Source organism: Rhinoderma darwinii (genome assembly GCF_050947455.1).
Source record: "Rhinoderma darwinii isolate aRhiDar2 chromosome 1 unlocalized genomic scaffold, aRhiDar2.hap1 SUPER_1_unloc_8, whole genome shotgun sequence".
NCBI classification, from domain to species: Eukaryota; Metazoa; Chordata; class Amphibia; order Anura; family Rhinodermatidae; genus Rhinoderma; species Rhinoderma darwinii.
The window spans coordinates 219,842-246,252 of NW_027461672.1; the positions used below are offsets into that span (position 1 = coordinate 219,842).

General features: G+C 42.1%; 1 protein-coding gene across 1 annotated transcript; it reads left to right on the top strand.

Annotated features, from left to right (window-relative positions):
- Positions 1 to 13,519: 13,519 nt before the first annotated feature.
- On the top strand, positions 13,520 to 25,118 carry LOC142674688 (uncharacterized). Its single transcript, XM_075847205.1, has 4 exons — positions 13,520 to 14,056; positions 14,522 to 14,695; positions 14,780 to 14,903; positions 23,310 to 25,118. The coding sequence occupies exons 1-4, from the start codon at positions 13,865 to 13,867 to the stop codon at positions 24,752 to 24,754; spliced, it is 1,935 nt and encodes a 644-aa protein (XP_075703320.1). The 5' UTR covers positions 13,520 to 13,864; the 3' UTR covers positions 24,755 to 25,118.
- Positions 25,119 to 26,411: the final 1,293 nt, after the last annotated feature.

The following is a 26,411-nucleotide window of genomic DNA, read 5'->3' on the forward strand; positions in this document are numbered from 1 at the left end:
AGAAATATCCTTTGTTGGCCCTGTCACCATTTTATCAGGAGGAATGATGAAAGAAGGTACAGATGTCTCCACATGTTGCTGTAGAAAACTGCGAGAAAGGGCGTCCGCCTTAAGGTTTTTGGAACGTGGAACTAGATCAAAGGAGCAGTCATACTCTCTATGAGGGGGAAGAAGATCAGCAGTTATGTCACAAAACATTCACAAATTCTCTATACTTAACAGGCAGACCCTGGTGACTGCGACTAGAATCGGGGGAAGTAAAACCTCTCCCTGAACAAAACTTTCCCACTGCACTAATTCTCCTGAAGTCTAATCAAACACTGGATTATGGAGGAACAACCAAGGATACCCCAAAATAATTGTATAGGAGGAGAGAGAACTAACAGAAGAGAAATAGTCTCACAGTGGATACTTCCTTCTGAAAATTTCAGACCAGGAGTACGGCATCTTACCGATCCTCCAGACACATGAGTACCATCCAACGAACAAATGTCGATGGGTTTCTCCAGAGGTGCAGGGATAATCCACAACTTCTTGGCCAAATCAGAATCTAGAAAATCTGCTGCAACATCAGAATAAACAATGGCCTACATAGAAGAGTACATAGGAAGAGAGAATTACAACTCCCAATATGTCTATGCTGCTATTATGGGATATCAGAGGACATTACAGGGAGGAGATATGAAGAGAGAACTACAACTCCCAGGCTGTTATAGAATATTAGAGGACATTACAGAGAGATGATATAACGAGAGAACTACAACTCCCAGCATGTCCAGACTGTTATGTGATATCATTACTGGAAGGAGGTATAAGATGAGAGAACTAAAACTCCCAGCATGTCCAGGATATTATTATGGAATATCAGAGGACATTACAGGGAGGAGATATGATGAGAGAACTACAACTCCTAGCATGTCCAGACTCTTAGTTGGTGTTGCAGAAACATGGCTAGACTCTTCTCACGACTGGGCACAGGGTTTTACACTGTTTCGGAAAGACGCCAAATAGGAAAGGCAGTGGTGTATGTCTGTATGTGAGAAGTGATATCAAGGCGGTGGTGTATGTCTGTATGTGAGAAGTGATATGAAGTTGAGTGTGAAAGACAATAGTGGGTGAAGATTGTGAGGAGATTGAAACCTTGTGGGTGGAATTACAAAGGGAGGTAAACACTGAAAAAATTGCTTTTGGTGTAATCTATAGACCCCCCAATATAACTGAGGAGATGGAAGGTCAGCTATATAAACAGATGGAGCGGTTGCACAGGCGGGTACTGTAGTGATAATGGGAGATTTTAATTACTAGGATATTAATTGGTATCATGGTTTGGCTTCAACTGCGATGGGGAGAAATTTCCTCAACCTATTGCAGGAAAATTTTATGGGCCAGTTTGTGGAAGACCCGACTAGAGGTGAAGCTCTGTTGGATCTGGTCATTTCTAATAATGCAGATCTTGTTGGGAATGTCAATGTTCGTGAAAACCTCTGTAACAGTGACCACAATATAGTTACATTTTACCTATTATTTTAAGAAGGCCAATTTCCCCAGCATGAGGGCTACAATTCAGGACATAGACAGGAAACATCTAATGTCAAATAAAGGTACAAATTATCTATGGGAGATCTTAAAATCCACTTTGTATAATTTATAGTGCAAAATTTATTCCTATAGGTAACAAGTATAAACGACTAAAATTAAACCCCACGTGGCTTACACCTTTTGTAAAAAGGGCAATATATGACAAAAAAAAGGGCATTTTAATAATACAAATCTGAGGGTACATCTGTAGCCTTTGTAAAACATAAAGAGCTTAATAAAATCTGCAAAAAAAGTAATAGAATCAGCAAAAAATGCAAAATGAAAGGCAGGTGGCCAATAATAGTAAAACAAATCCCCAAAAATTGTACAAGTATATAAATGCAAAGAAGCCAAGGTCTGAATATGTAGGACTCCTAAATAGTGGTAATGGGGAGTTGGTCACAGGGGATCAAGAGAAGGCAGAGTTACTAAATGGGTTCTTTGGCTCTGTATATACAACAGAAGAAAGAGCAGCTTCCGGTGCCAGTGCGGTTTATATATCAGTTGATTTACTGAATTCGCTGAATGTAGATATGGTCCAAGCTAAGTTAAATAAAATAAATGTATACAAGGCCCCGGGACCAGATGGGTTACACCCTAGAGTTCTTAAAGAGCTTAGTTCAGTTATTTCTCTCCCCCTCTTCATAATATTCAGAGATTGTCTAGTGACTGGTATAGTGCCAAGGGACTGGCGCAGGGCAAATGTGGTGCCTATTTTCAAAAAGGACTCTAGGTCTTCCCTGGGTAATTATAGACCAGTAAGTTTAACATTCATCGTGGGGAAAATGTTTGAGGGGCTATTGAGGGACTATATACAGGATTATGTGACAATAAATAGTAGTATAAGTGACAGCCAGTACGGTTTACTAAAGGACAGAAGTTGTCAGACCAACCTGATTTGTTTTTATGAAGAGGTGAGCAGAAGCCTAGACAGAGGGGCCGCTGTGGATTTAGTGTTTTTGGCCTTTGCAAAGGCATTTGACACTGTCCCCCATAGACGTCTAATGGGTAAATTAAGGCCTATAGGTTTAGAAAGTATAGTTTGTAATTGGATTGAGAATTGGCTCAAGGACCGTATCCAGAGAGTTGTGCTCAATGATTCCTACACTGAATGGTCCCCGGTTATAAGTGGTGTACCCCAGGGTTCAGTGCTAGGACCACTATTATTCAACTTATTTATTAACCACTTCAGGACTGAGCCTGTTTTGGTCTTCAGGACGAAGCCGATTTTTCAAATCTGACGTGTCACTTTATGTGGTAATAACTCTGGAATGCTTTTACCTATGCAAGTGATTCTGAGATTGTTTTCTCGTGACATATTGTACTTTATGTTAGTGAAAAAATTTGGTCGATAAATTCAATATTTAATTGTGAAAACCATCAAAATTTTAATTTTTCGAAATTTAAATCTATCTGCTTGGAAGACAAATAGTATTACCACACAAAATACTTACTAGTTTATATTTTACATATGTCTACTTTATATTTGCATCGTTTTTGGAACCTACTTTTATTTTTCTAGGACGTTACAAGGCTTAGAACTTTAGCAGCAATTTCTCATATTTTCAAGAAAATGTCAAAAGGCTATTTTTTGAGGGACCAGTTCAGTTCTGAAGTTAGTTTAGGGGCCTTATATATTAGAAAGTCTCCATAAATGAACCCATTTTGAAAACTGCACCCCTCAGAGTATTCAAAACAGCATTCAGAAAGTGTTTTAACCCTTTAGGCATTTCAGAGGATTTAAAGCAAACTACAGGTGAAATTTACAGATTTCATTTTTTTTTGCCAAAATTCATATGTAATCCATTTTTTTCAGTAACACAGAAGGTTTTTTCCCAAGAAATGCAACTGAATAGTTATTGCCCAGATACTGCACTTTTTAGAAATATCCCACATGTGGCCCTAGTGTGCTAACGGACTGAAGCAAAGGCCTCAGAAGCAAAGGAGCACCTAGAGGATTTTGGGGCCTCCTTTTTTTAGAATATATTTTAGGCACCATGTCAGATTTGAAGAGTTCTTGTGCTGTCGATACAGTAAAAACAGAGAAAAAGTGACCCCATTTTGGAAACTGCACCCCTCAATGAATCTTTCTAGTTGTATAGTTAGCATTTTGACCCCACAATTGTTTTGCAAAATTTATTTGCATTCGTGTGTGAAGATGAAAACCTACTTTTTTTCTGAAAAAACATAGACATTTTAGATTTTAAAAAAGAATAAAGGACAAAAAGCAATTTGTAAAGCAATTTCTCCCGATTACGGCAATACCACATATGTGGTAATACACTGCTGTTTGGACCTACAGGCTCAGAATAGAAGGAGCGTCATTTGGATTTTGGAGCGCAGATTTTGCTAGAATAGTTTTTAGTGCCATTTCGCGTTTGCAATGCACTGGGGGGGGGGGGGGGACGACCAAAACAGTGTAAACACCCCAAAAGTGACCCCATTTTGAAAACTACGCCCCTCAATGAATTTTTTTCTAGTGGTGTGATCACTTTTTTAACCCCATAGTTTTTTTGCAGAATCTTGTGGATATCTGGCGTGAAAAAGAACATATGACAAATGCTTCATTTATAGGACAGAATTTTCAGACACAGAGCATGCAAGTGAAGAAAAGCACCTCAACATTTATCAGGATATTTCTTCTGAGTTTAGAAATACCCCCAAATTGGCCCTAATTCTCTGTTGCTGGACATATGGTCAGGGACAGAAAATATTGGAACATCACAAGGATTTTGAGGCCTTATTTTACTTGGATGATTTTTGGGCACATGTCATGTTTGCATAGGCCTAAAAAATTGTGCAGATACTACACCATATTACAAATCCTAGATATTCATCTAGGGGTATAATGGGAATTTTTAGTTTTGTTATGGGGATGTTCACATTTTAAATGGTGAAATGGTTATGGTAAATGCGAGGGGCGGCAATTGTAAATGAAAGGGCCGAAAATTATAAATGAAAGGGACAGATGAAAATAAAATTTAGAAATCCAGAGAGGTGTGGTATATCCGGAAGCACTCCTTCATACACAGTCCAGGGTGGGTGGGACAGGTGTTACACTGGTATGTCGTGTCTTTTCTTATGCCTCTTTTGGCACAGACACGACACCTCTTCTGGGGGTGGCTTTTTTTTGAGGTGGGCGGCAATTCACCAGGAAAGTGCTGCCCTGGAACTATCCTGGGGACATCCGTACTTGCAGAGGCAGAACTTTCTCCTACCTCTGCCACATTCCCAAAGAGAAGGGATTTGATTACCTTCTCCTGGTACTCCAGGTATGTCCCCTCCTGACCAGTGCTCCTGTATATTACAAAGGAGTTGTACAATGCCATTTGGATAAAGTACACCGCAAGTTTTTTATACCAAATTTTTGATTTCCGCATGGCATTGTACGGCTTGAGCATCTGGTCAAAAAGGTCCACTCCCCCCATAAATTTGTTATATGCCTGGATGCAGACAGGCCGTGACGTGGTGGTGGGTGTTGCACCACGCACAGGGACAAGAGAGCAGGTGGCATCATGAATGGATGTTAGCATCAACACATCCTTCTTGTCCTTGAATTTCAAAAATAGGACCCCTTCGCCTTGGACCGCCCTGCTCTCCCCACGCTGCAGGGGTTGGCCGAGAAGGGTTTTTGGGAGCGGTCTCTGGTTTTTGCGGACCGTCCCACACGCCACCGTTTTTTGTTCCGCCAGGCATTTGAACAGGGGTACACTTGTGTACCAGTTGTCAATATACAAGTGGTACCCCTGATTAAACAGTGGGTGCAGGAGGTCCCAGACAATCCTCCCAGTTGTGGTCAGGACGGGTGGACAGTTTGGGGGTTCAATCTGACTGTCTCTTCCCTCGTATATTTTAAAAATATGTGTGTAGCCCGACTCCGACTCGCACAACTTGTAGATCTTGATGTCATGCCTGGCACGTTTGTTGGGCAAATACTGCCTGAACTTCACCCTTCCCTTCAAATGCACCAGGGACTCGTCAATAGCAATTTCTCTTCCAGGGGTATATGACATGGAAACCTTTTGGGCCAAATGGGAAATAAGGGGTCTAATTTTATAGAGTCGATCGAAATTTGGGTGATCCTGGGGGGGGGGGGGCACTGGGAATTATCATTGAAGTGCAAAAACTTCTGTATTGCCTCAAAACGAGCCCTGGGCATTGTGGTGCGGTATAAGGGGCAGTGGTAAAGAATATCAGTGGACCAATAGGCCCTCACTGATGGCTTCTTTGTTAGGCTCATATTTAGGACCAATCCCCAGTACTGCAGCATTTCTGCTTTGTCGGTGGGATGCCACCTGTATGGCCTGGCATAAAAACTACCGGGGTTGGCAGTAATAAATTGTTGAGCACAAAGATTAGTTTGCTCAACAATTTTGTCCACAATGCTGTCCGAAAAAAAAGCTGAAATAACTCAATTTCAGACACCGCTGCTGCCTGGACTTGGACCCCTGCAGCAGCAGTAAAGTCCGGTACTTGGGGGGTGTAGGAGGTTGGGGGCAACAAATTAGGTTCAGGTGCAGGTGTAACCTGAACACTAACCCTCCTGCGACTGCGAGGAGGTTCCTCAGTGTCACTTGTGGAAGAGGACAGCACAAAAGCGGACCCTACATCACTCGCAGTATCTGTGTCCGATGCCAGCATCTCATACGCCTCCTATGCAGAAAATGTTTTGCGGGCCATTTTTTATTTTTGTGTACAGTAAAGGTTTATGTAATCTTGTATACTGTAGAAAGTGTATACAAAAAAATGTAGAATAGAACTTTTTTTTTTTTTTACATAAAACGCTAAATACTAACACTAACGTACACTAATATAGTTTTTTTATTTTTTTTATTGTATGACACTATAACTGACTAACACTAAACTACACTTGCAAAAAGACAATGACTACCTGACAATCACACACTGACTGACGCTAACTGAAGGACGCTAACTGACTGAGACTAACTGACGCTGACGAACAGGCGGTCTGACGATGACTAATGGACGATCTGACACGAACAGGCGTTCTGACGCTGATAGGCGGTCTGTCATTGACTAAATTGACGCCAACACTGACGCTGACTAACACTGACTAAATTGACGCTGACTAGATCTGACTAAACTAACACGGGCGATCTGACGCTAATGGGCGATCTGACGCTAACGGGCGATCAAAATACGGCGCGTAAAAAGACGCCCGCGAAAAAGAAGTGCATGTCACTTCTTGGGACGTTTTTGGAGCGGTTTTTCATTGACTCCATTGAAAAACTGCTCCAATAACGTCTGTAAAATACGCAGCGAAAAACGCGAGTTGCTACAAAAACGTCTGAAAATCAGGAGCTGTTTTCCCCTGAAAACAGCTCCGTATTTTCAGACGTTTTTGGTCACTGCGTGTGAACATACCCTCAGAGAGATCGTAATATCGCACAAATTAAATGCTAATTAACATTTCCCATATGTCTACTTTAGATTGACATCATTTTTTGAACATCCTTAGGCTTAGAACTTTAGCAGAAATTTCTCACATTTTCAAGAAAATGTCAAAAGACTGTTTTTACAGGGATGAGTTCAGTTGTGTAGTGGTTTTGAGGTGCCCATACAATGCAAATCCCCATAAATCACCCCCATTTTAAAAACTGAACCCCTCAAAGTATTTAGAACAGCATTTAGGAAGTTTATTAACCCTTTCGGCGTTTCACAAAAATTGCCGCAAAGTAGGGATGAAATGTACAAATGTAATTTTTTTTTTACATTTTTAATCCTTTTTTCCTGTAACACAGAAGGTTTTACCAGAGAAACACAGCTTAATATTTATTGCCCACATTCTGCAGTTTTTAGAAATATCCCACATGTGGCCCTAGTGTCCCAATTCGCTGAAATACAGACCTCCGAAGCAAAGGAGCACCTAGAGGATTTTGGGGCCTTCTTTTTACTCAAATATATTTTTGCACCATATCCGTTGGAAGAGGTCTTGTGATACCAAAACAGTGAAAACACCCCAAAAATACACCATTTCGCAAACTACACCCCTCAAGGAATTTATCAAGGGGTATAGTGAACATTTAGACCCTACAGTGTTTTTACTGAATTTAGTGGACTGAAGCCGTGAAAATTAAAATATACATTATTTTGAATATATCGTAGAAATTTTTAATTTTTACAAGGCATAAAGGAGAAAAAAACTACCCAACATTTGAAAAGCAATTTTTCCCGATTACGGAAATACCCCATATGTGGTGATAAACTGCTGTTTGGACACACGGCAGCGATTAGAAAGGAAGGAGAACCATTTGGCTTTTTGAGCTCAAGCTTTGCTGCAATGATTTTTTGGGTGCCATGTCACATTAGCAAAGTTCCTGAGGGATGAAATCAGTGGAAACCCCCCAAAAGTGACCCTATTTGGGAAACTACACCCTTCAAGGAATTTATCGAGGTGTATAGTGAGCATTTTGACCCCACAGGTTTTCTGCTGACTTTAGTGGAATTAGGCTGGGAAAATGAAAATCAAATTTTTTTCTAATAAAAAGTTGAAATTTTCAATTTTTACAAGGCATAAAGGAGAAAAAGCAGCCCAACATTTGAAAACCAATTTCTCTCGATTACGGCAATACCCCATAAGTGGTCATAAACTCTGGCAGGCAGGGGTCAAAAAGGGAACACACGGCAGGGGTCAAAAGGGAAGGATCACCATTTGGAGCTCAAATGGTTTTCGGGTGACCTGTCACGTTTGCAAAGTGCCTGCAGGACTAAAATAGTAGGAAATCCCCAAAAGTGACCCCTTCTGGGAAACTACACCCCTTAAGGAATCTTTCTAGGGGTATAGTAAGCATTGGTCTTTTGCAGAATTAAAAATTAATATCAGCATTTTTTTCACTAAAAAGTTGAATATTTTTATTTACTCAGGGATAAAAGGAGAAAAAGCACCCCAAAATTTGTAAAGCAATTTCTCCAGAGTACGTAATTACCCCACATGTGGTCATAAACTGCTGCTTGGACAAACGACAGGGCTCCGAAAGGCAGTAGCGCTATTTGGCATGCAGATTTTGCTGGATTGGTTTCTGGGCGCTATGTTGCATTTGCAAAACTCTAAGGTACCAGAGTACAGTAGAAGCCCCCAAGAAGTGACCCCATTTTGGAAACTACACCACTCAAGGCATTTAACATTTGCCTGGACATTTTACAGAGCTCAGAAGTGAAGAGCAACATGCGCATTTGAGGTCTATTTTGGTGATTTTCACAGCATTGGACCACAATTGCAGGTCTCCGAGGTCAAATAGTAAAACAAACCCCCAAGTAGTGACCCCCATTTTGGAATCGACACCCCTTGAGGCATTTTAAGGGGTGTAGTGAGCATTTTGCCCCCACAGGTGTTCTTCCATCAATAATTAATGCGTAGCGGATGGTGCAAAGTGAAAATGTACATTTTCCACCGATATGCCATTTTAGTGCACAATATGTGGACGTAAACTGCTGTTTATGCACTCTGTAGGGTTCAGAAGAGAGGGAGCGCCATTTTGCTTTTGGAGCGCAGATTTTGCTTGGTAGTTCTGTTTAGGGGTTTTGCTGGTAGTTTAGTTTATAATGTGGGGGCATATGTAATCTGCTGAGAACATCAGGGTTTAATAAGGGGGTATAATAATTCGGTAAATAAATAATATTTCAGAGATATGTGGCCAGTTTCGCACTGATAAATGGTGCCCGATCTTATTCGCTTTGGACACACTTCACATTTTGTGTCGCCATATTCGGAAAGCCAGAACTTTTTTATTTTTCAGTCAAAAAAGCTGTGTAAGGGCTTGTTTATTGCGGGACGGGTTGTAGTTTTTATTGCTACTGTTTTGGGGGTATATGGGACATTATGATCATGTCATTGTTGTTTTATTGTTTTTTTTTTGCGGTGTTCACCGTGCGGGAAAAATAACATTACAGTTTTATAGATTGGGTCGTTACAGACACGGTGATACCACATATGTGTACTTTTTTTTTAACGTTTTCATATTTTTCCTATAATAAAAGGCTTATTATAGGAAAAAAGTCAGTGTTTGTTTTTATTAACTTGAAACTTTTGTTTTTACACTTATATTCAACTTTTTTCAACTTTTGTTTTTTGTCCCACTAAAGGACTTGAGGGCCTGCACCTCTGATCTTTACTCTAATGCATTGCACTACCCACGTAGTGCAATGCATTAGATCTGTCAGTCATTCTCTGACAGCAAGCCTATTAGGTCCCGTCTGTGGGCGGGGCCTAATGGGCTATTGTACGTGGCAGACCAGGACGCCATTATTAGGCCTCCGGTTGCCATAGCAAGGATCGGCTTTGTCACGATCACGTCGTGTTGATGCCGATCTCTACAAACCACTAAGATGCCGCGATCACTTTTGATCGTGGCATATAAGTGGTTAATGGCAGAGATCGGAGCTAGCTCCGTTCCCTGCCGTTACAGCATGTTGTTAGCTGTAACATACAGCTGACACCAGCGGCTGATGTCGCAGGCTCAGCTTCTGAGCCTGCACGATTTTGTTACTGCGGCCGGAAGACTTTTAGGCCCCGCCTCTGGGCGGGACCTAGCATGCGTCTGTTCTAGGCAGACAGGAGGCCATTGCTAGGCTTCCGGTCTGCCGGAGCAGTCATCGGAAACCCCGCAATTTCATTGCAGAGTTCCGATCTGCTTGTAAACACCATAGATGCAGCGCTCGGTTTTGAGGGCTGCATCTAAGGGGTTAATCGGCGGATCGGAGGCTAGCTCTGGTCCTGGCCTTGAAGCAGTGGTATCGTTAAGCTGTCACTGCTTTAAAACTGTGTCTGCAGACACAGTACCCTGTTAACGTGATGAAGTAATAGTACGTCAGTTCGCGTTAACCCCACCGCCCGTGAGTAATAGTACGTCACAGGGCGTTAAGGGGGTTACAAAAAAAAAAGTTACACATATTTGGTTTTGCCACAACCGTAACGACCCCAACTATAAAGTTATTACATTATTTAGCCCGCTCGGCAAACGCCGTAAAAAATAAAATAACAAACAATGCAAAAATTGCTGTTTTCTGTGAAACCTGCCTTAAAAAATATCTGATAAAAAGTGATCAAAAAGTTGCGTGTACTCCAAAATGGTACCTATAAAAAATACAAGTTGTCCCGCAAAAAAAAGCCCTCATACAACTGCATCAACCGAAAAATATAAAAAGTTATGGCTCTTTAAATATGGAGACACAAAAACAAATCATTTTGAAAAAAAAAAGGGTTTTTACTGTGTAAAAGTAGTAAAACATAAGAAAACGATACATTTGGTGCGCTTGATAAAGACCCATTCATGAGTTGAAACGTTGCAAGTGTTTTTTATGATTGGTGAATAAATCAAATACACTTCTTTAGATTAACTTGAGTGCTGCAGTTCCTTTCTTCGATTGTATATAAATTTGGTATCGTTGCAATCGTAACAACCCGCTGAATAAAGTTATTGTGTTATTTATACAATACGGTAAACGCTGTAAATTTAGGACACAAAAATGAGTGGAGAAATTGCTGTTGATTTTTCGTCCCCCCTTAAAAAATATTAATAAACGTTAATAAATTATATGTAACCCAAGATGGTGCTATTAAAAAATGCAACTTGTCCCGCAAAAAACAAGATCTTACACAGCTATGTTGACGCAAAAATAAAAAAGTTATAGCTCATTGAATGAGACGATTTAAAAACGTAAAAACTAGCTTGGTAATGAAGGCAAAAAATAGGCTGGTCACTAAGGGGTTAATTACTCCTAAAAAAAATAAAATCGAGATTAAAATCGAAAATCGTCTATAGGGTTGAAAATAATCTAGATTTTGTTTTTTTTCGTAAAATCGCCCATTCTGTAAACCTTCCCCATACTTCTCTCCCGCACCATGACATTCAGTGTTGTCATGGGGATGGCCGTGTTTGGACATGACTGATGGATTACTGGCGACTTTCTTGGTACGGTCTAGAAGAGGTTTATGTATTCGCACCATTAATGTTGTACAAGCGACATATTGACCCTGACATTGTAGAGAGCGGATGAGATAAATGACGTGATGTGTTATAATCTATATCTGTCTTACTAGTGACCCCGTTATCTGTACAAGACTAAGAACTATTTGTAGCTTTGTTATAATTCCAGGATCGGCTTTTTATGACCACGGTGGAAATAACCTTCAGTGGTGAGACAAGTCTGACTCCGTATTTCACTCTCACATAAACTCGGGGGAGACGTTGTCCTCGTGTTGGGGTCTCTCTGGAATAATTCTTACACCATCCCGAATAATGTCATCCAGTCCTGACCGCAAATGGGAAGACACTTTACAATAATGTTTCTAAACTCCTTAAACTTCACGCTGAAAGAAGTCGTAAAACATCGTAATTCATAAGTCCGGTCATTATTTTTGGGGTGATAACAATTATTTATAGTTTTAAAAAAAATCCATAATAAAACATTTTGTAAGGTGAAGTTATTTTTTCCTCTCTACACAATTGGAATTTACAACTCATCATTAGTCCACAACCTCGAGGCGAGGATGAACTTACAGAGGAGCCCCCCCCCCCCCAAACACTTAGATGCCTCAGTCACTATTGACCGCAGCATCGAAGGAGTGAAACGGTTATAATCATGGTTCTCTCAGATCTCCAGCCTTTGCAGCAGGTGTCCGGACTTCCCTATAGCCTGTGAACAACTCCTGAGCGGTAAATGTTCTGTGCAGGAAGGGGTTAAATTAGTAAAATACAAGTTTATACAGAATCTTATCCCACAAAACAATGTATCACTCTGCTCCGCTCCACCTGCGCTATAACATGATGATAAGAAATCACACTGTATGTCTCATTTATATATAATGTCACCTCAGCTGCTGCAGAACCTCACAGTTTATATCAAACACTGGCTGCATAGTGTGCACCACGTCTTGTGAGATGTCAGCAAAGTCTCCCCAGTATCCCCCATGTGTCAGGAGTCAGGTCTTCATCGCCTGGGGGGGGGGGGGGATGTCTTCATTTTACTCTTCTCACCTGAGAGATATGTTGCAAGTGTCTGATATATGGGGTCCCATCTCTATGTGGAGAACGGGGGTCCCCCGACCCGCCTGGTGAGGTGATGACTACATCCAGTTGAGGAATGAATGGAGAGGTGTTCACACATGTGCACGACTCTTCATTGACTTGTATAGGAGTTCCAGAAACAGCCGAGCACGGCCAGAGGTGGAGCCGCATCTATCCGACGTTTCTGGCATATCCTGGGGAGAAATGTTCGTGTTGGGAATACCCTTTTAACCCTTTCCCGCCGCAGTCATTTTTCGGATTCAAAATTGCCGTATAATGTAGTGGGAAACTGGAAAAAAAACTATTTGTGTGATGGAATAGGAAAAAAATAGCGATTCCTTAATCTTTTGGGGAGTTTAGTCGTTACGTGTTCAGCGTGTGGTAAAAACAGCATGTTAACTTTCTTCTGCGCGTCAATACGATTACAGCGGTACCAAATTTATTTAGGTTTTTATTATGTTTTGCTACTTTTACAAGAAAAAATAATTGATTGTTAAAAATAAAATTTGAGTTTTGTCACCACATTCTGAGAGGCATAAGTTTTTTCTTTTTCTGTTGACTGAGCGATATGAGGGCTTTTTTTTTTTTTTTTTTGCTGGGCGAGCTATATTTTTTTTTCTGTTTTTTGCTGTTGATAAAGTGACCAAAAAATAGCAATTCTGATGGTTAAAATTTTTTACAGCGTTCACTGTGCGGACTAAATAATGATATATTGTAATAGTCCAGGCTTCTACGGACACGTTGATACCAGTTATGTTAATTTGTTTTGTTTTTTTGTTACATTGTGCTTGAGGGAAAATGGGAAAAGGGGCTTTTTTTTACTTTTTTATTTATTTTACTGTTTTTCACTTTTTTTTTTACTCGTCCCCCTAGGAGACTTTAACCAGTGATCGTTGGATCTCTTGCACGATATGATAGCGGACCTGGGGACCTTCATCAAGCCCTCAGGCTGCCATGCTATCCAACGGTGCCCCCTGATCGCGTCGCGTGGGGGGCCATTGGAACGTAACAGGGGGCCACCCCCTGTTTCTAGTAATTTAAATGCCGCGTTCGCTTTTGAGATCCCTCTCGTTACCCTGAAGTGTTAGCTGCAACACACAACCGACACATTCGCTCGTTTTCCCCCATCCAACGTGCGCCGTATATATACGGCGAATGTAGGGAAGGGGTTAATCCATGTGGTGACGGCTCTGAGAAAATATTTCTCTCAATGATCAATAAGTGAGGTTCTGTATGTCACACATGATGATGTCCCCTGTATGATTTCCATCTTCTCCTTTCTTCATAAAGACGTCTGCAGTACTAGATCCTCCAGTTCCTCCAGTTTTCTCATCTTCTCCACAACGTTCCTTCTCCTGAATGACCCACCAAGGATGGACAAGGACAGGAATGAGATGAGCAGAAGAATATTAGACTTCACCTTGGAGATCATCTACCTGTTGAGCGGAGAGGTAAACTTTTCTACATTATAGAACAAGTCACACATAGGGAAGGGACAATACATAATAGGAAGAATCCAGTGTCCTGTATAACAGCGTCCAGACCTTCCAAGTGACGTCAAGAAGCTGAAGATCAGCCACCAATATGGTCAGTGATGTGTCATGTCACCAATGCAGCAATAGTAATGTTGTAGAGTAATGAGAATGACAAGGAACCAGGAGGATCAGGATGACTATATAGAAACATACAAGATGACGGCAGGAGGAGAGCACATGGTCCAGCTTGATGCCCTTAATATTATTTCCTTTTTTAGTTTTGGCCTCGTTCTATTTTCTCAATGTCTTTTTGTATGTGAGGTCTCCAGTATTACAGATGTGGGGTCGCTAGAGGTCTATACAGCGGGGTCACAATCTCCCTCTTTCTACTGAGGGGGGAATACTGTGTTCAGTTCTCTAAATGTCTCTCTCCATACACAGGAGTACACAATAGTGAAGAAGACATCGGGTGACTGTACGACTCCCATCATCCATGAGTCAGGAGGATGGAGCAGTAGTCAGAGCCCCATCACAGAGCCTCCCCCTCACTCCCGGATACATGAGAAGAAGATCTTAGAACTGATCTACAAGATGACTGAGCTGCTGACTGGAGAGGTGACACTGCTGGGAATGCTGGGAAATTCTACAGTAACAGCACTGGAGGTGTCTGGGTAATGACTGTATCATTGTGTATGTCAGGTTCCTATAAGGTGTCAGGATGTCACTGTCTATCTCTCCATGGAGGAGTGGGAGTATCTAGAAGGACACAAGGATCTGTACGAGGAGGTCATGATGGAGGACTACCGGCCGCGCACATCACAAGGTGAGATATAGATATATAATTTATATATTATTAATTTTTTTGTTGAAGTGTTAATTTCATCATGTGCAGTATTTACAGACCTGTAATTCCTGATCTCAGATCACACGCTCCTTGCTTTGCTGCAGTGCTGCACTAGGGAATGGTCACAGATTTGTAGTAGAAGTTTCTATATAACTGAATGTTGTTCTTTCTGCAGCAGGTAAATGAATTTTTACTAACCGCAATCAGATGAGTTGGACAATCACAGAAATTTCTGCCACCATTTTTCCATGTGTGAACATAGTCTTATATAACCAGCGACTGATCTGCGACTGATGTGGGAACAGCAGACATGACAATCATGTCCAGATATAACAAAGGACAACTGTCTCGTACTGAAAACATGATTTCAGTACGGGACAGTTGTCCTGCTGCGAGGCAGGGACTCCTAGCATCGTACATAAGTATGATGCTAGGAGCCCGGCTCCCTGCACTGTTTTCGGTCCGGTACTTGCGGCCGAAATACGCCTGTCAATTACGGACGTAATTAGTGTTTGTGCACATACCCTAAGACACAATACACAGGGTCAGTGGTAGTAATGTAGAATAGGGATCTGTTCGATTGTCAGCCGGGGCAGGGAGGTATTTTCTACTTTATGTAGAATTGGGTCTTTGTCGTGTAAAGATTGTTTTTTACCTTCCTCTGGATCTACTGGGATTCGTTGTGTAAATTAAATAGTTACATATCCCATAATTTAATAATTATACATCACCTTTTCTTAGAACTTTTTATTGTGCTGTTCCTCTGTTATTCCTCCTAGAAATGTATGAATGATTTGACATCTAGTGTGTTACCATCTGGGGGCGTGTCCATATAGTCTGACAATGTCCAATCAGTGCTGACAATATCAGAAGGTGTAGGGACACGACTATTTCCAAAAGGGAATGGTAACACCCTTTTCTGAATTTAATCTTACATTTCCAGTAGGAATAACAGGAACGGCATGGTGCAGAGTTCTGAGAAAAAATGCTCCAGAATTGTTGATTCACGGGGAATACAATTATGCACTAAAATAGACGTGTGAGGAGAGCCGACAAGTCCTCTATAAAGTATTTTTTGTCATCCTCTGGATGAATTGGGATTTGTCAGTCTAAAAAGTTTAAACTTGATGGACTTAGACCTTGTTTAACCCACTAACTATGTAAAATGTCTCTCTCTGTCTAGCCTGATCAGCCATAACATTAAAACCACCTGCCTAAGATTGTGTAGGTCGCCCTCAGGCTGCCAAAACAGCTCTGACCCATGGAGATGTGACATCTCCATGAGATCTGGCAAAAGACGTTAGCAGCAGATCTTTCAAGTCCTGTAAATTGTGAGGTGCGGGCTCCATGAATCAGACTTGTTCTCCAGACCATCCCACAGATAATCGATCGGATTGAGATCTGGGGTATTTGGAGCCAAGTCAACTCCTTGAACCATTCCTGATCAATATTTGCATTTTGTCAGGGGGCATTATCCTCCTGAAAGAGGGCACTGCCGTTAGGGATACCGCTGCCATAACGGTTACTTGTCTGCAACAATGTTTAGGTAGGTGGTACGTGTCACATTTACATGAATTCTGGGACCAACAGAACATTGTCCAGATCATCACACTGCCTCTACCGGCTTCTCTTCCCATAATGCATCCTGCTGCCATCTCTTCCACAGGTAAGTGACATAACCCGGCCGTCCACATGATGTAAAAGAAAACAGGATATATCGGACCACGTCACGTTTTATTGCCCAGTTCTGATACTGCCTATTGTAGCCACTTTTGGTGGTGGACAGGGGTCAGCATGGGCGCCCTGACTGGTCTGCGGCTACACAGCCCATACGCAGTAAGCTGTGATTCTCTGCGTGTACAGACACCTTTCTATTATAGCCAGCAGTGACTTTTAGGCCTGGTTTACACGAGCGTGTGCGTTTTGCGCACGCAAAAAATGCGGCGTTTTGCGTGCACAAAAGGCACTTACCAGCTCCATGTGTCAGCCCTGTATGATGCGCGGCTGCATGATTTTCGCGCGGCCGCCATCATGATGACACTCCGTTTGGATGTTTGTCAACAGAAAAGCACGTGGTGTTTTCTGTTTGCAAACATACTTTTGACTGCTGTTGCGCGAATCACACGCATCCCATGGAAGTGCTTCCGTGTGGTGCGCGTGATTTTCACGTACCCATTGCCTTCAATGGGTGCGTGATGCGCGAACAGCGCACAAATTTAGGACATGTCGTGAGTTGTTTTTTTTTAGCGGACTCACGCTGAGCAAAACTCACGGACTGTCTGCATGCCCCCATAGACTTTTATATAGGTCCGTACGACACGCGTGAAAAGCACGCGCGTCGCACGGACGTATATCACGATCGTGTAAACGAGGCCTTACAGTAATTTGTCGTACATAACCCTTCCGTGGGTTGGGACCAGATGAGCTCACGCACATTGAGTCTTGACCTCCAATCACCCTGTTGCCGGTACATCGGTTGTCCTTCTTTGGAGCACTTTTGGTAGGTACGAACCTTTACATACCAGAAACACCCCACAAGACTGGCAGTTTTTGGGGATACTCTGACCAATTTGTCCTTTGTAATTTTATACTTCTCCATGTTTCAAACACATTAACTTAATGAACTGACTATTCACTTCGTGTCTAATATCCCCCCTTTGTCAGGCGCCATTGTCACGAGATCATCAATGTTCTTCACTTCACCTGTCAGTGGTTTTAATGTTATGGATGATCAGTGTATATATGGAGGAGGACAGTGTAGTTCTTCTCATAGACTCACAGAAAACCAATTACTGGTAAATGTATTCATAAATATTATTTTTTTCCCCATTCGCCATAACAGCACCAGGGAAATTAAACTTGGAGGTTTATAACTATAGCGCTTCCTCCAACACCTCAGTGGTTTTCCATCCCTTGTAGAGAGGAATCTTGGAGTAGTTGTTTTCTTTACAGGTACTTTGTCTGACCGTGGGTTCCCTCTCGTAAATTTTGACTTCCCATATAAGCAGGGAGTATTGTTCCTGGTCAACAATCTGGTACTCTTTTGTTTGGCACGGGGCTCTAATAATAGGACCCATGTGTGCTGGCGATTTCAGGTGTATTCACATCCTTAGGAGACAAATGCAATTGAATACTATGGTGGAGTAGAAGGCAGTCTAACAGGGGTAACACAACAAAGCTCAGGCAATGAAGGAAGGGGCAGGGCCCTTCTTATAATCCAGGGTGATCATGGGAGCAATTAGTCAATCTAAAACGTGTGTGCTCTGGCCCATTAAGGCCGGGAATTAGATTGAGTGCACACCCCAGTGGTCACTGCAGGACAGGATGGCCGCATGTGCTGGCATCTCTAGGGAGGAAGACATCTGCAGGATGATAGGAGTCTGCGACCGCGGACATTACAGTATGCCCCCTCTTCTTGGGGCCAGAATGAGAGAGGAACTTCTTAATGAGGGAAGACGTTTCGGTTCTCCTCTGACTCCCAGGACTTCTCTTCTAGACCAAACCCCTTCCAATACACCAAGTAAAAGGCTTTTCCTCTTGAATCAAGATCTCCTTTACCTGAAATACATCGGCAGAACCGCTGGGGGCAACTACAGGGCTAAGAGTCTTAGAGTAGCGGTTCAGGACCACAGGCTTCAGAAGAGACACGTGAAAGGAGTTGGGGATTCTGAGGGTAGGATATCGGACAGCCAAAGCTTATAAGAGACCGGGTTGATCTGCTGGAGGATCTCAAAGGGTCCGAGGAACCTGGGAGCGAATTTGCACGATGGCACCCTCAGCCGGATATTGCATGAGGACAGCCAGACCTTGGTACCCAGAAGAAATTGGGGAGGCTCTCTTCTTCTTGTGTCTGCCTTCGCTTCATGCGGCTGACCGCCAGCAGAGTAAAGGATCAGGTTTGCTGACAGATTTTAAGGAAGTCCCTGAATGCAGAGTCAGCTGTAGGCACCTGGAACGTAGCTTGCACAGGGAGGGGAATTTGTGGCTGTTGACTGTAGACATTAAAGAACGGTGTAGAAGCGGTAGACTCACTTGTGTGGTTGTTATAGGAGAACTCGGCCCAAGGAAGAAGCTGCACCCAGTCATCATGCTGCCTGGAGATGAAGTGTCGTAGATAGTTCTCCATGATTTGGTTTGATCCTCTCGACTTGGCCATTGGACTGGGCTGAGGAAAAGTTCAAGTTTACATCAAGGAGTTTGCAGAGGGTTCTCCAAAACTTTGAGGTGAACTGAAGCCCCCGATCCGACACGATATGCAGAGGTAAGCCATGCAGGCGGAAGATGTGTTGGATGAAGACGTCGGCCAGTCGAAAGGCAGAAGGTATACAACCACCCTGACCGCACTGCATCCAGTAGAGGGAGGCAGGTCCGTAACAAAGTCCATTGCTATATGCTGCCAGGGAGCATTGGGCACAGGCAGCGGCTGGAGCAGGCCAGCAGACTTGGAGTGAGCAACCTTGTTAGCCGCGCGCATCGTGCAGGACGAGACAAAGTCCATGATGTCTTTGGGCAGCGTGGGCCACCAGAAATGACTGGCAATCAGGTCTCGTGTTTTACGGACACCCACGTGACCCGCCAGTCTAGAACTGTGTCCCCAGCGAAGGATTCTTCTGTCTGCCAAGTGCTCAAAAGTCCTCCCCGGAGGGTTGTCTCTTACTTGCAAAGGATTGACAGAGATAATGCAGGACGGATCAATGATGTTTTGTGGAGACTCCATGTTGTCCTCTATCTCGAATGACCTGGACAAGGCATCAGCCCTCACATTCTTATCGGCAGGGCGATACTGGAGCTCAAACTGGAACCTGGCAAAGAACAGCGACCACCTGGCTTGACGGGGGTTCAGTCATTGGGCCGTCTGGAGATAGGTGAGGTTCTTGTGGTCAGTAAATATCAGGATGGGATGGACTGCACCCTCTAGTAGATGTCTCCACTCCTCCAGGGCCAATTTGATGGCCAGTATCTCCCGATCCCCAATCGAGTAGTTGCGCTCTGCAGAAGAGAAAGTTTAGAGTAACAAAACTGTCGAGATACATCAGGATGATGGAAGGTAGAGGCTGACGTGAAGGCACTCTTCAGGCTTTTAAATGCGGATTCCGCTACTGGAGTCCACACCTTGGCGTTCATGCCTTTTTTGGTGAGGGTGGAGATGGGAGCTGCCAGTGAGAAGTTTGGGATGAACTGCAGGTAGAAATTGGCGAATCACAGGAAACGCTGTATGGACCTTAAGCCTTGAGGATGTGGTCATTCCAGGACGGCCTTTACCTTCTCAGGATCCATCTTGAGGCCTTTATCCGAGATGATGTAGCCCAGGAAGGGTAGAGCATTTCTCTCAAACACGCACTTCTTCAACTTGGCATACAGGCGATTCTCCCTTAATCTCAGCAAAACTTGACGGATGTCTCTGATGAGTCGTCGGGTCTGGATAAAAATGTAAGATGTCATCAAGATAGACCACAACACAGACATAGAGGAGGTCACGGAAGATGTCATTAACAAATTCTTGGAAGACCATGGGAGCATTACACAGACCGAAGGGCGTCACCAGGTATTCATAGTGCCCGTCTCGGGTGTTAAATATAGCGAATCCGGACTAGGTTGTAAGCCCCACGCAGGTCTAGTTTAGAAAAAATCTTGGCTCCTCGTATGCGGTCAAAAAGCTCAGAAATCACTGGCAATGGATATCTATTTTGATCTGGTTGAGACCCCGGTAGTCGATGCAGGGTTGAAGAGATCCGTCCTTTTTGATAAAGAAGAACCCGGCCGGGGAGAAGGATTTTCGTATGAAGCCCCTCTCCAAATTCTGCTTAATATAGGCGGACATAGACTGAGTCTCTGGCAAGGAGAGAGGGTATACCCTTCCACGGGGAAGGGATGTGTCAGGAACCAGTTCAATTGGGCAACCATACACCCAGTGTGGGGGCAGAGTCTCCGCCTCCTTCTTGCTAAAAACATCCGCAAACTGAATATTGAGAAGGCAATCCTGCCAATGACTGAGGCTGGGGAGGCTGGGCCAGATGGATGTTCCCCAGGCAGCGGTTGAGGCACTTGGACCCCACTGGAGAACCTCTCCAGAATTCCATTCCACAACTGGGGCATGTAGTCGGAGGGTTAGTACTGCCCGGAGGTGTAGTAGGAGAAACAGCAGAGGCAATAGGAGCAGGTGCTGGGGAAACTGCAGCTTGCACATCCAGCCAATGTGCAATAATGTTCAACGCCTGGAGGAGTTGGTCCTGTCGAGACCGGAGGTCTAGCATATCCGCTCACATCACTTGTGACGTCGTCATGGTCTTGGGTTGACCAGCGGGTCCATCGCCTGAGCTTACTGTCATGATGGTTGTGGACCCACTGGGCCGTCCTGCCGTAGCGGGATAGCAGCTGGCCAAACGGGATACCAAGGCAAAGTCAATTGTTCGAATAAGGGTACCTGTGGCAATACAGACAGTAGCGATGGCAAGCTCTGTTGCGACCTTGGCAGCAGGAAGACACCAGGCGTGGCAAAATACAGCAGGCGTATTATACGACACAAAACGACTCCAACTTTTTACGGCACAGGAACAAGGTAGCACGGGATGCAGGTAGCATGAACAGGAAAACTGGGAACTGGAAAACACTAAGGGACCATTTGCAAAGACTAACACGGGTAACACAACAACGCTCAGGCAATGAAGGAATGGGCAGGGCCCTTCTTATAGTCCATGGTGACCATGGGAGCAATCAGTCAATCTAAAACATGTGTGTTCTCTGGCCCATTAAGGCCAGAAATGAGCTTGTGCACACCCCAGTGGTTACTGCAGGACAGGACGGCCGCATGTGCTGGCATCTCTGGGGAGGAAGACATCTGCATGATTATAGAAATCTGAGGTCTGCGATCGCGGACGATACAATAGGCCTGCGGCTTACAAAGCACTGGGACCGCGGCGCAGTTGGTGAGAAGCACAACATTGTCATTTTGGCTCTGATCAATAAGCATAGAAGTGTTGAGGGAGGTGTCTGATATATATATACAGTAGTCATGGATTTAGTCACTGTGTGATTCCTACAGATGGATCCAGTAGGAGAGATGTCCCTGTCCTCTGTATTCCCAGGATTGTCCAGAGGAAAATCACAATGTCCCAGAGAATCATCAGGTAGATGAAGCTGAGTTCTATACCAGAACTATATAGGGGTGTGTGGACCTTTTTGGTCCTGCGGTCATAGATGTGGTCATAGATTTTGGTGGTTTCTTATGTTGATCTGTTAGATTCTTCGCACTCTCTGCTGTATTGTACTGAATTGTTACATATGTGAAATCAGGGGGATGATCTGACTAATATGAAAGTGGAGGGTGATGCAGAAAAAGAATGGGTGATCGGCGATCAACCGTATAAGAGTGGAGTGGAGGAGGAAATTCCAGAAGATGTTACCACAGGTAAGTAATAATGAATTTAGAAAGTGAAATGGGAGGTTTGTTAAACTGTTGTCCAGCCCTTAAAAATTGATGGCCTATCCTCATGATAGGCCATCAATAGCTCAAAATAGTCATGCTCCTCAGTACCCAACAATGTTATGATATGGTACCTGCATTTCAGAGCTTTGAATATTCTTGCAAATAAAAGCAAAACTGTTCAATTTTGCCGCAATTTTTTATAAAGTCAAGGCATAATGCCACGATTTCCTGCAATTCTCTGCAAAAGACATATTTTTAGTGTTGGGTGAGAACTCTGTACATGCAGCTTTTTAGTTATTATTGAGAAATACTTGCAGCAAACATTAGATATCTAGGACAAAGTGCACATCGGAGTCAGATGCTGGAAATTCAGAAAAAATCTTTAACAAAGCAGACAGATGCAAGACGCTACTGTAAGGAATACATGAGCGAGTTCAGGTAGGCTATGAGTACAGGGAGCTTTAGCAGAGAGAGGCATCCCCATTTTCTGCATGTCTACTGTTCTCTGTAACTAGGGACTGAATTTGTAGAACAACCACAGGTCGACAACAAGTTATAGAAAAGGAGTCACCTAGTGGCAGTTACTTTATACAGACTTTGCAAGGATAATGCAGACATTTTTTAAAGAGCGAAAGTAGCAAAATTCCTAGATATCAGGTATACTATTAGATTAACACAAGTTTTTCATTAAACATTATTGTCCATTTAAAGTGTTTTTGAAAGATTTATAAGGCTGGAATTAGGCAATTCAATTTCTGTGGCAGTATTTGGTGAATTTTTTTGAGCCAACTCCAGTGCTGGTTTTGAAAGGAATGGCTCAAACCTTTCCTTCCTGCTGGATCCACTTCTGATTGACTATATAAAAAAAAAACCTGCATGCAGCCTAATATGTCATAAAGTTGTCTACTTTGTGGTTTGAAAAATCTAAAAATCACAAAATTAATTTTTAATCCTAACAGAAGATGCCAGTAAGAACTCTGAGGGAAACTTAATGTTTTCGATAAATTATGAAGTAGAAGATGAAGATATCAAGCAACAGTCTTCAGGAAAAAAACACATTGCCCTTAATGTACATCCAGAGCTTCACAGTAAAGATCTATCATATAATTCCCCTAATCATGAGGAACCTTCTCCTGACCAATCACAGATTGTTACCACATGTGCAGCTCAGGAAATTTCAGGTCTTTATAAGCACAGAAGAATTCACGCAGGAGAGAAGCCGTATTCATGTTCAGAATGTGGGAAATATTTTACACGCAAATTAAATCTTGTTGCACATGAGAGAATTCACACAGGAGAGAAACCATATTCATGTCCAGATTGTGGGAAATGTTTTACAACAAAATCAAATCTTGTTTCACATATGAGAAATCACACGGCAGAAAAGCCGTATTCATGTTCAGAATGTGGGAAGTGCTTTAGAGATCAAGCAGATCTTACTTTACATGAGAGAATTCACACAGGGGTAAATGCACATTCATGTTCAGAATGTGGAAAATATTTTACAAAAAAATCACAACTTACTTTACATGAGAGAATTCACACAGGAGAAAAGCCGTATTCATGTTCAGAATGTGGAAAATGTTTTCGAGAAAAATCATACCTTGTTATACATGAGAGAATTCACACAGGAGTGAAGCCGTATTCATGTTCAGAATGTGGGAAATATTTTACACGCAAATCATATCTTGTTACACATAAGAAAACTCACACAGGAGAGAATCTGTATTCATGTTCAGAATGTGGGAAATGTTTTACAATCAAATCAAATCTTGTTAAACATGAGGGAATTCACACAGGACTGAAGCCGTATTCATGTTCAGAATGTGGGAAGTGCTTTAGACTTAAAGCACAGCTTACTTTACATGAGAGAATTCACACAGGAATAAAACCATATTCATGTTCAGAATGTGGGAAATGTTTTGCAGATCAATCAAGTCTTGTTAAACATAATTTAAGTCACGCAGGAGAGAAGCCGTATTCATGTTCAGAATGTGGGAAATGTCTTCCAGATAAATCAAGTCTTGTTAAACATGAGAGAATTCACACAGGAGAGAAGCCGTATTCATGTTCAGAATGTGGGAAATGTTTTAGAGAAAAATCATACCTTGTTAGACATGAGAGAAGTCACACAGGAGAGAAACCATTTTCATGTTCAAAATGTGGGAAATGTTTTGTACTAAAATCAATTCTTGCTAAACATGAGAGAAGTCACACAGGAGAGAAGCCATATTCATGTTCAGAATGTGGGAAATGTTTTGCACATAAACCAAATCTTGTTACACATGAGAGAATTCACACAGGAGTGAAGCCGTATTCATGTTCAGAATGTGGGAAAAGTTTTGCACATAAACCAAATGTTGTTAAACATGAGAAAACTCACAGAGGGGAGAAGACATTTTGATGTTCTATATATGGAAAATATTTTACATGAAATAAAATGTTACAACTCATCAAAAAAATTGCATCAAAAAATCCTGTATTCTTGTTTGGAATGTGGGAAAAGCTATAGGAGGGAAAAAAAATATTTTTAACTCACCAGGTTATTCACAGACAATAACCCCTTGGTGACTCAGCAAATTATGGCCTTGTAAACACAGACCCATTGTTTTAAAATCCGATGTGTCACTTTGTGAGATTAATTTAACCCCTTAAGGACACAGCCACTTTTGGACCATATGACACAGCCTCATTTTTTAAATCTGACGTGTCTTACTTTATGTGGAAATATTTTGGGAATGCTTTTACCTATCGAAACGAGTCTGAGATTGTTTTCTCGTGACATATTGTACTTTAAGTTAGTGAAAAAATTTGGTCAATATATTCAATATTTTTGTGTGAAAAACACCAAAATTTAGAGAAAATTTGCAAAAAATTAGCATCTTCTAATTTCAAATGTATCTGCTTGTAAGACAGATAGTTATACCACACAAAATAGTGACTAGCTAACATTTCCCATATGTGTACTTTAGATTGGCAGAATTTTTTGAACATCCTTTTATTTTTCTAGGACGTTACAAGGCTTATAAATTTAGCAGCAATTTCTCTAATTTCAAAGAAAATTTCAAAAGCCTATTTTTTTAAGGGACCAGATCACTTCTGAAGTGGCTTATATATTAGGAACCCCCACAAATCACCACATTTTAAAAACTGCACCCTTAAATTATTCAAAACAGCATTTAGAAAGTTTCTTAACCCTTTATGCGTTTCACAGGAATTAAAGCAAAGTGGAAGGGAAATTTGCAAATTTCATTTTGTTTTGCAGAAATTCCATTTTAATCCATTTTTCCTGTAATACTGAAGGTTTTTACCAGAGAAACACAACTGAATATTTATTGCCCTGATTTCTGAAGTTTTTAGAAATATCCCACATATGGCATTAGTGCGCTACTGGACTGAAACAAAAGCCCCAGAAGCAAAAGAACACCTAGAGGATTTTTGGGCCTTCCTTTCCTTAAATTATATTTCAGGCACCATGTCAGGTTAGAAGAGGACTTGTGGTGCAAAAATAAAGGAAACACCCCAATAAAGACCCCATTTGGAAACTACACCGCTTGAGGAATTCATCTAGGGGTGTAGTGAGCATTTTGACCCCACAGGTGTTTCATAGATTTCATTAGAATTGTGCAATGAAAATGAAAAATTACATTATTTTCCAATAAGATGTAGCTTTACCTCAAAATGTTTAATTTTTTTCAACAAATAAATGAGGAAAAGCACCCCAACATTTGTAAAGCAACTTCTCCAGAGTACGGAAATACCAAACATGTGTTCATAAACTGCTGTTTGGGCAAGCGGCAGGATTCGGAAGGGAAGGCACGCCATTTAGCTTTTGGAGCACTGATCTTGCTGGATTCATTTCTCTGCACCATGTTGCATTTGTAAAGCTCCTAAGGTACCAGTACAATGGAAAACCCCCAAAAGTGACTCCATTTCGGAAACTACACCCCTTTGCGGAATTCATCTAGGGGTGTAGTGAGCATTTTGAACCCACAGGTATTTCATAGATTTCATTAGAATTGGGCAGTAAACCTGAAAAATTTAATTTTTTTTCCACTAAG

Bases quoted from the DNA above. Each gene is read 5' to 3' on its own strand.
- LOC142674688 (XM_075847205.1), top strand. From the start codon at position 13,865: ATGATTTCCATCTTCTCCTTTCTTCATAAAGACGTCTGCAGTACTAGA. The intron at 14,057-14,521 runs GTAAACTTTTCT...CTCCATACACAG, and splicing joins TCTACCTGTTGAGCGGAGAG to GAGTACACAATAGTGAAGAA. The intron at 14,904-23,309 runs GTGAGATATAGA...TAATCCTAACAG, and splicing joins CCGGCCGCGCACATCACAAG to AAGATGCCAGTAAGAACTCT.